Consider the following 10403-nt stretch of genomic DNA (forward strand, 5'->3'; position numbering starts at 1 on the left):
ACCATGGAAGTTATTTTTTACTTGATTTTTAAAAAGGTTTTGACCGAGTAAATCAAGACCCACATATGGGTTATCAACCGCCCTGATAAACACTGCTTTAGATGACTTGTTTGATAAATAGGAAAAATCAGATCCTCCTACAAATATCCAAGCAAATAAGTGCTTATGACCTATGTACCCAGTAAGTTAGAGGGAAAGCTTTTCTTTCCCACTTAGAACAGCCCAGCCACAGGGTGTGAAGGGCTCTGGACCACAGCTGTTTAGAACACTTTGGACCCCCCAGGACCAGGAATCAAATGAAGCAGTGCCAATCCCTCCCACAACCTAATACAAAAGAGGCCCCATCTTTGTCTTTTCTCTCTCCTTAAGCCCTCATCCTTCCTGTGCCCAGGAACTACCAACAGAGAAGCTGATCCTTTCCCCACACACAACTAGACCCCAGCTGCTCGCCAGCAGGCAGGAGTATATACTTTATTCTCCCTGCCTTCTTCTGCGAGGATGAAATATTTTAAAACAAACACTGGGATTGTCAGGCTTCTGCACTGCACTAACGTTTGTTTTATGTTGCAATGTCTGTAGGACAATTTATGCTCTTTCTATGAAAGCAGGAAACACCAGGGTTCCCCTCCTGTATCTAAGTCTTTGTCAAGTTTCTCCCTATTCTCCTCTCCAGAATTTACAGGGGAGAGGCAGTGCAGCAGGGAACTTTTTATTGTACAGGACAATGGCTGCAGACCACAAAGATCCAGGAAGACCCACTGCCTGGGCCCAACAAAAGACAGTATTTGCCCTCTCAACTGAGAGTCCTCCCGGCTGCCAGGGGATGGGCTTTTTCCTACACGGCTCTGGCTGAAGATCCATGACAGTACTCAGGACAAGAAGAGCCACATCTGAGCCCCAGCTGTATGGGGGTGGGTGGATACGGTGGGCCAGCCTCATCTCAGTTACTTGGGCGTGACCCTGAAGACGCGGATATGGATGGCAGAGTTGTTGCGGATCCGGGTCAGCGGCTCTCGTGAATCTGACTCCGGTTCCAATTCATCGACAAGCTCCACGGTGGAGGTATTGGCTGCCACTTGCAAGGACCCGAAGCTGCCCGCCTGCAGTTGTAAGGCAATGTTGATGGCCCGGTTGATGGCCAGGCCCAAGCCGTGGATGTAGATCTCACTGCATGCGTTCTGACCCCGCGCCCCTCCGTCCAACAGCTTCTGGCAGCGGGCCAGCTGCGCCTTAAAGTCAGTCTTCATGTTGACATAGATGTCATTGGGCCTCCGGGGCAGGCGGTGGGGAAGCCGCTTCCGCAGGGTGTACTCCACCGGGTCCAGCTCAGCCTCGACGGCCCCGCGGGGCTCTCGGTTTTCGGCCATGCTGTGCGCCCTGGCACAGGAAAGGGACGAGATCAGCCAAGGGTGAGGAGTGACCCACGCTTCCTTCCCCACCCGGTTTCCAGCCCAAAGGGTGCACACGGGAGCGGGCGCACTCGACGCCCCTCTTCCCTTCCACTCTCAGTCCTTCCCACTCACCTCCAGCTCCCGCAGCTCCCCCACCCTCAGTTCCCGGACAGTCATCACATAGCTCCCCACCTCGGGTCCCTCCACCGCCCCCTTTCCCCAGCTCTCCAGCGCCTACTCTCTCCGGTCCCCGTGTTCTCCACGCGCACACGGCCCGCTCCCTTGCCAGGCCACTCGAGCGTTGCGCCGACTGGCCGGAGTAGGTGGCACTGCCCGCGACCACCGGGGCCCCAGCAGGGAAGAGAAGCGGGACGCGCCGCCCGGACGCCAGAACGCTGAAGACCTGCCGGCGCGGGGTGTCAGAAAAGGGTGCCGAGTGCGCACGCGCGCCCGTCCCCCAGCCAAGGCTAGGCCCATGGCATCCACGAATCGCCTTCCCGGCCTCCGTTCTCCCCGCCCCTTTCCTCAGAGCTCGCAAAACCGCGCGATGTGTTTGAATAACGCGAGGCTTCGGGGCTGACGGGATCTACCACGTGTACGCCTCCCAGGCGGGGCGCGGAGGCGGGGCGCGGAGGCGGGAGGCGTGTACCAAGTCCGAGCCCGGGGAGGACTTGGGTAGGGCAGTTCAGTTCAGTTCACTCGCTCAGTCGTGTCCGACTCTCCGTGACCCCATGAATCGCAGCACGCCAGGCCTCCCTGTCCATCACCAACTCCCGGAGTTCACTCAGACTCATGCCCATCGAGTTGGTGATGCCATCCAGCCATCTCATCCTCTGTCGTCCCCTTCTCCTCCTGCCCCCGATCCCTCCCAGCATCAGGGTCTTTTCCAATGAGTCAACTCTTCGCATGAGGTGGCCAAAGCATTAGAGTTTCAGGGTCGGGCTTTTTGCGGCCAGTCCAAGTCCCCGGTTCGCGAGGGCTGGGGGTCAGTCCCCAAGGAGAGAATGGAGGAGAGGAGGCTATTGTGGGGGCTTGGAGAATTTGGGAGTCAGGGCCTTCCAAAGATGGTAGGGAGGGCGCCGAGTTCCATAGAACGTGATCGGAAAAGTGTCTGCGTCCGTCGCGGTCCCTCGGGTCAGGAGGCGTGGCAGAGTTGGCAGAACCGACTTCCCGCCCAAGTTTCGCGTCGCCTAAAGACCGAGAGCGGGTAAACGAGTACCTAGGCCCGGTCCTTGTGGGAGGACAGCGCTCTGAGACCCCTCTGCAGTTCACGGGGAGCCGTCCCCCCATTCCTCTGGCAGGGCTGACTCAAAGGCCAATCCCTTGGGGACCGAGGGCTATGAGCCGTTGTGGTTGAATCACTATGAACTGCAGCTCGCTAGGCTTCCGTGTCCTTCACTATCTCCAGGAGCTTGCTCAAATTTGTGTCCATTGAGTCGGTGATGCCATCCAATCATCTTATCCTCTGTTGGCCCCTTCTCCTGAGCCGTAAGCCTCCCCCTCCCAAGCCTTCACAGCTTCCTTGTGGCCCCCCTGACCCACTCAGACCCCTCAACTGCCCTCCAGCTCTGCGGTCACTGCGACCACTCGGAAGCTAGGACGTGCGCCCCCTGGCGGGAAGGGCAGCGCAGCACTTGGGGTGATTGGTGGCTCCCAAGACCACTGGGAAGGGGCTTTCTGCCCAGATTGGTTTAGCTTTTGGAGAATTCCATTCGAAAATGAGTTAGACCTGCATTGGAGACCTCAACTACTGTCCTCTGAAGTTTCCTCATCACTCAAATAAGGATGACAATTCCCATCTTGCTACTGAGTTTCAAAACCCAATATAACCTTATAAACTGTAAGCCTACACGTGTGAATTGGCATTTTTATGTTCCCCCCCGAGACCGCTCTCTTATTGCCTAGGGTGGAGTTTGACCCCATATGACTAAAGGTTGGAAAGAGGCTAGGCTCTTGCGAACTTAAACTTCCCAGCACCATTTAAAGCCTGTGCTTCTTTTTTTAAGCTTCATATTCTTATGTTAGGTGGCGTTTATTTGGGGGTGAGGAAGAAAGGCTGGCTGCAACTCTTCTGTCTCAGTAGTGACATCTTAACTGAATTATATATATATATATATATATATATATATATATTTGGTTGCACTGGGTCTTAGTTGGGGCACATGGTTCTTCAGTTGCAGTATATGGGATCTAGTTACCTGCCTGGGGATGGAACCCAGGCTCTGTGCATTGGGAGTGTGGAGTCTTAGCCACTAGACCATCAAGGAAGTCCCTGAACTGAATTTTGATGAGCAAACAGGAGGTCTTCAGGGAACCAAAGAGTTTTCTGGAATCACTGAACACTATTTCTAAAACAATGGATGTATAATTTAAGTTTTCACCTTAAGGAACTAGAAAAAGTAAAGCCAAAGGGAGAAGATGGGAGGAAATAAAAAGAGCAAATATCAATGAAACTGAACACAGAAGTAAACTCAAACTACAAGCTGGTTCTTTGCAAAGATCAATAAAATTAGTAAGCCTCTAGCAAGACTGACAAGAAAGAACAAGAGAAAGAAGGCTCAAATTATGATTCCCAGAAATGAAAGAGGGAATAGCATTAAAAGCCCCTCACATTATAATATTCTTAGAGAATAATATTAACAACTCTACATAGATGAAATCCACAACATAGATAAAATGGAGGCATCCCTGGTGGCTCAAAGAGTAAATAACCTGCCTGCAATGCAGGAGGCCTGGGTTCAATCCCTGGGTTGGGAAGAGTCCCTGGAGGAGGGCATGACAACCCACTCCAATATTCTTGCCTGGAGAATCCTCATGGACAGAGGAGCCTGGCAGGGTACAGTCCATGGGGTGGCAGAGTCGGACACTGAGCGACTAAGCACATACTGCAATAAGCAGTCAGAAGCCAAAATTTAAAATCATTTACAATCATTCCAGAGAGGGGGGAAGAGGGTGGAGGAAGGGAGGGGGAGGGAAAATATTTACATATAAGTCTAACAAAACATGTACAAAATGTGTATGTTAAAAAATACAAAATGCTAATCAAAGAAATCAAAGATCTAAATTAATGGAGAGATAGATATTGGAACCAAAATATTATGTCAGTTCTCCCAAAGTTTCATGCAATTCCTATGAAATCCCAGCCAAAAGTTTTATAGATGTAGATAAGTTTATTGTAAAATTTATATGGAGAGGCAAGGGAAGTTAAAGCAACTTTGAAAAATGAAAAGTTGGAAACATACTACCTGATTTTAAGACTTATTGTCTAAACACAGTATCAAGACAGTGTGGTATCTGCCAAGGGACAGGCACAAAAGTCAATAAAATGGAGTAGAGAACCCAGAAACAGGTTCACACAAGTACAGCCAGCTGATTTTTGACAAAGGTGCAAAAGCAGCTGAATGGGGAAAGATGAGTCTAGTCAACAAGTAGTGCTAAAAAATTGAATAAATAGGCAAAGAATTGAAATTGAATTCTCAGCCCAATGCAAAGAAATTAACATAAAATGGATGGTAGATCTAAACATAAAATGTAAAATTATAAAACTGTTAGAAGAAATATAGGAGAAAAAAAGTCTTCATGACATATAGTCAGGTAAAGAGTTCTTAGATACAACTCCAAGGGCACAATCCATTAAAGAAAAGAATTAACTGTACTTCATCAAAATTAAAAATCTTTTCCTCTGTGAAAGGCCACCCAGCCACAGTCTGGGAAGAAAATACCTGCAAATTGCATCTCCAACAATGGACTTGTCTCCAGATTAGAGAACTCTCTAAACTCAAGCATCTGAAAACAATTAGAAAATGGGCTTGAACAAAGGGTTTTTTTTAGCAAATAGGGTATGAGGATGACAAATAAGCACAGAAGATGTTCAACATCTTTAGCCATGATGGAAATGCAATTAAAACCATGATGAGATGCCACTGCCCACCTACTGCTTCTTCTGTTGTTTAGTCCTAAGTCCTGTTGGACTCTTTTGTGACCCTACGGACTGTAGTCCGCCAGGTTCCTCTGTCTATGGGATTTCCCAGGCAAGGATACTGGAGTGGGTTGCCATCTTCTTCTCCAGGGAATCTTCCCGCCCCTGGGATCAAACCCAAGTCTCCTGCATTGGCAGGCAGATTCTTTACCACTGAGCCACCAGGGAAGCACTTACCCCCCCTTATTAAAATGTCTTAAATAAAAAATTTTGGACTTCCCTTGTAACATCAATAACCTCAGATATGCAGATGATACCACCCTTATGGCAGAAAGCGAAGAGGAACTAAAGAGCCTCTTGATGAAAGTGAAAGAGGAGAGTGAAAAAGCTGGCTTAAAACTCAGCATGCAAAAAACAAAGATCATGGCATCCGGTCCCATCACTTCATGGCAAACAGATGGGGAAACAATGGAAACAGTGACAGACTTTATTTTATTGGGCTTCAAAATCACTGCAGATGGTGACTGCAGCCATGAAATTGAAAGATGCTTGCTCCTTGGAAGAAAAGCTATGACCAACCTAGACAGCATATTAAAAAGCAGAGACATTACTTTGCCAACAAAGGTCTGTCTAGTCGAAGCTATGGTTTTTCCAGTAGTCATGTATGGATGTTGAGAAATGGACCATAAAGAAAGCTGAGTGACGAAGAATTGATGCTTTTGAACTGTGGTGTTGGAGAAGACTCTTGAGAATCCCTTGGACTGCCAGGATATCAAACCAGTCCATCCTAAAGGCAATCAGTCCTGAATATTCATTGGAAGGACTGATGCTGAGGCTAAAGTTCCAATATTTTGGCTACCTGATGCAAAGAACTGACTCATTGAGAAAGACCCTGATGCTGGACAAGGTTGAAGGCAGGAGAAGGGGACAACAGAGGATGAGATGGTTGGATGGCATCACTGACTCGATGGACATGAGTTTGAGCAAGCTCCAGGAATTGGTGATGGACAGGGAAGTCTGGCATGCTGCAGTCCATGGGGTCACAGAGTCGGACATGACTGAGCGACTGAAGTGACTGTGGTCTAGTGGTTAAGAATCTTCCGACCAATGCAGGGGACACGGGTTCAGTCTCTGGCCTGGGAAGATCCCATGTGCCACAGGACAACTAAGGCCACGCACCACAACTACTGAGGCCCATTGGCTCTAGAGCCCATGTGCTGCAACTACTGAAGCCAGCACGTCCGAGAGCCTGTGATCTGCAACGAGAAGCCCCCACTCTCTGCAACTAAAGAAAGCCCGTACTCAGCAAAGAGGACCCAGTGCAACCCCAAATAAAAATAATTAAAAAAAATTTTTTTGACAATAGTAAGTGTTTTTGAGAATGCAAAGCAATTGGATCTCTCATACACTGTGGAAATCTTCAATGGTCCAGTCACTCTGGAAAATAGTTTGGCAATTTCTTCTAACACTAAACTCACACTCATCACATGACCCAGCAAGAGCACTCACGGAAATTCACAAACTCGTACATGAATGTGCACAGCAGTTTTATTTGTAATAGCCCCAGATCTGGAACAATCCATGCATTTTTAAATGGGTGACTGGTTAAAGTGTGGTACATCCATATGATGGAATACTACTCAGCAATAAAGTTGGATCAAGGAGACTCATTAGGCTGCTGGAAGACTAGAAACATCCTTGAACAATACTGGGCCAAGCAGTTCATGGTTTACTGTGAAAAGCCAACAAGATGAGCGAGGCAGTGTGACCACTGCTCAGCGGGGAGCATGTAGAGGGTTCTGTGGACCCAGGAGGCACAGCCAATATAACCTAGGGGGATGCAAGGTTTTCCAAAGGAAGCAATGTCTAAGGCGAGGCAGGAATATCTAGTAGGGGGGCACAGATCCTGTGCAGCTCCTGGAAGGTTTGAGCTCTAGGAGATGGGGAAGACAAAGGAACGAGCAGAGGACTCAGAAAGAGAAGCTGGTGAAGTAGGAGGAGAACCAAAGGAGCATGGTGATATGGAAACCAGGTGGAAAGCATTTCCTGGAGGAGGTAGTGACCGACTGTGTCAAACACTGATGACAGGCCACACTGGACTTAGCAATGTGGTGATTTTGCATTGGTGACTTGACAAGCATTTACACTTGATCAACCAAAGAACTCCGCTCATGGCAGCAAGTAATTCTGAATACAATAAATTAATTGTAAGGCCCATTTTGTCTGATAATTAACAATAAATAAGCACTGTTAATGAACTATCATTCCATTACGCAGGCTGCCTGTCTTTTCACCATATCTAAAATGTTTTCCAAACTCTGACATACAGATAAATATAAAGGCTCGCAACTGAGGTGGGTGAAGCCAGGTATTGTAATACACTGATCTGATACTAAGATGGTCCTTACCTTTTTGCATTTCATGGAAGGCAAACACTGCAGGGGAATCTGCCATTAGAAAAAAAGGCAGAGAGGTTGGCTGTTCAGTCTTACTTGAGACCTCGCTTAAACCAAGATATTTCACAGCACAGTGTTCTTGCCTGGAGAGTCCCATGGACGGAGGAGCTGGTGGACTACAGTCCATAGGGTTGCAAAGAGTTGGACACGACTGAGCGACTGCACTTCACCTGAATAAACAAAAATCTTAGGTCCAGATGATTTCCTCATTCAGAAATTTTTCTTTAATTTTGTATAGAAAATTCACAGTTCTGATTTATGTCATTTCGCAAAGAGGCTGCGTATACAATTCAACTTCCACAGTGTCACCAGCAGCAGAAGCGTTCCCACTCTACAGCTGGGGCGTAATTACTTGGCCAGGATCACAAGCTGGTACACAGGGAACCCAGGGTGACTGACCACTCACTCCCAATTTTCCACCCTGGAGTCTGGCGTGCTCTCCCTAGGAAAGAACTCCTCCTCAATCAAAAGCATTTTCATGGGGACTTTCCTAGTGGTTAGGACTCTGCACTGTCAATGCAGAGGGGGCACAGGTTCGGTCCCTGGGCAGGGAACTAAGATCCCACATGCTGTGGGGTGAGGCCAAAAGATTAAAAAAATAAAATCATGCTAGCAGTCAAAGCCCTAAACCTTAAGTTCCTCTTCGCTTCTCATCCAACAGGCAATCCAGGTCCTCTTCTCCCATCAGCCTAGACTGTCACTATTCTAAAGCTGATGCCCACTCTTCTCAAATCTATGCAAATCCTGCCCTTCCTGCTCCACACAAGCCACCACTGTCCCTGACTGCCTCTACTTCACAGGGCTCCCCCTTTTCCCCTGTAACATTTCTCTACTGTAATTGACAATCTCATGTTTGCTAATTAATAATTCAAACATGCTAAGACCTTAACAGGGAGACCTGGCGTGCTGCGATTCATGGGGTCGCAAAGAGTCGGACACAACTGAGCGACTGAACTGAACTGAAGACCTTACTCAGAGGGTAAGACACAATCTGGAAAAGTGAAGAAACAAAACAGCAACAACAAAAGTTGTGGAGTAAGAAAAAACAGCTGCCATAATTGAGAATCTTTCTCTATGAGAACTTGACCTGAGACTGGATTCTGCTGATACATTTTCATACAGTATTAACAATCTGAATCTCCTGGACTGAGAAGGCCCTACTAGCTAACATTTGTGAAGTGCTTGCCTATGCCAAGTACTGTGTTCCAGCGCTTTACCATACAATCTAGAGACTCAGAGATTAGTAAAGTGCCCATGGCCACAGTCTGGAATGGATACAAGCCCTCAGCTTTTATAAAAAAATATATTTATTTATTATTTGGCTGCACCGGATTTTGGTTGCAGCCTGCTGAATCTTTAGTTGTGGCCCGTGGGATCTACTTCCCAGGCCAGGCAGTGAACCAAGCCCCTGCATTGGGAGCAGGGACCCACTGGACCACCCACTGGACCACCAGTGAAGCTCCGAGCCCTCACTTGAAACAGTTGGATTTTGCAGCCTCTGAGCAAGCAGCTTCACTGACTACAGTGAGACAGGAATCCTGATTGCAAGAAAGTCAAGGGAACTGAAAAAAGCAGACATGAAAACTGCAAGTGCATAGAAGCCTGGGGTGTGCTCCGTGCAAGAACAAAGGGCCTTCCTGGTAGCTCCCGAGGTCCGCGATCCGTTTTGGCAGCACACAGAGGGCTCCAGTTCCAAGTCTGAATTTACCTTTCCCGGGCCTGAGGATTACATTGTTTTTGGTAACGGCTGTTTTAGAAAGCTGGGAAGTGAGAGTCTACATTCTGGAGTAACTTCCAAAGAAAACGGTGAAAACACACGCAAAACTTTTTCATCCTCAAAAAGTTTAGGAATCGGAAAAGTCATTCTTGAAAACCTCCTTTTTAAACAAAGACGATGTCAATCTACTTCTTGTGTTTGCATAGTAGTTTCTCTCTTGCCAAAGCCTCTCACATGCACCTATTTTAATTCTTTCAGCACTCTGGAAAGGGAGTGGAATGGGGGCCGGGGATGGGGCGGAGAAGAGCATCAATACCTTACTATATAATAGAAACTGGGGCCCGATAGCGTTAAAGCGTTAAATCCTTTGCCCCCGAGGTCTAGGGGCCACTCAGTGGAGGAGTCAGATAGAAACTCCAAATCTCACCAACCAGCGCTGCCACGGACAGTTTCTAAATCATTCGGCTCCTCGTTTACTTCATACACCCCGGGATATCTGATGAACACACCTCCGGGGTGTCTGTGGTCTCCTTCAACCCAGGCGGACTTCCCGGAGGAAGCCAACCGTCCGGAGATTGGCGATGCCGCCAGAGGCGGCCTTCGTCGCGATGGTCGCGCGTCACGTGCCGGGGGCTGCCGGGGAGCACCCCCAGGACACCCTCACCGCCCCCCCCGGCCCCGCGGCAGGCCGGGTCACGTGAGGAACCGGGCTCCCGGGTCACGTGCCGGGGTCGGGGGGGCCCGGGGGCGGCAGGCGTCCGGGCCGTGCCCGCCGGGCAGGCGGGGAGCGCGCCAGGCCGTGCGGGTCGGAGCGGGCCGGAGCCGCGGAGGGGGGCTGTGGCGGTGGCGGCGGCGGCGGCGGCGGCGGCGGCGGCGGCGGGGGCGGCCCCGCGTCCGCGTCACGTGGTGCGAGGCGGGCA

General features: G+C 49.1%; 1 protein-coding gene across 2 annotated transcripts; it reads right to left on the reverse strand.

Moving 5' to 3' along the window:
- Window positions 1–693: 693 nt before the first annotated feature.
- Window positions 694–1875, reverse strand: POP7 (POP7 homolog, ribonuclease P/MRP subunit). 2 transcript variants are annotated; one of them, XM_020875923.2, is made up of 2 exons: window positions 1630–1875; window positions 694–1377 (listed from the first exon to the last, which is right to left on the reverse strand). In XM_020875923.2, exons 1-2 carry the CDS (start codon window positions 1866–1868, stop codon window positions 945–947), a joined length of 672 nt encoding a protein of 223 aa, XP_020731582.2. In that variant the 5' UTR covers window positions 1869–1875; the 3' UTR covers window positions 694–944. The 2 variants fall into 2 exon arrangements, with proteins under 2 accessions (XP_020731582.2, XP_070316414.1); XM_070460313.1 differs by having other exon boundaries at window positions 1584–1659.
- Window positions 1876–10403: the final 8528 nt, after the last annotated feature.

This window comes from Odocoileus virginianus, chromosome 33 (genome assembly GCF_023699985.2).
Source record: "Odocoileus virginianus isolate 20LAN1187 ecotype Illinois chromosome 33, Ovbor_1.2, whole genome shotgun sequence".
NCBI lineage: Eukaryota > Metazoa > Chordata > Mammalia > Artiodactyla > Cervidae > Odocoileus > Odocoileus virginianus.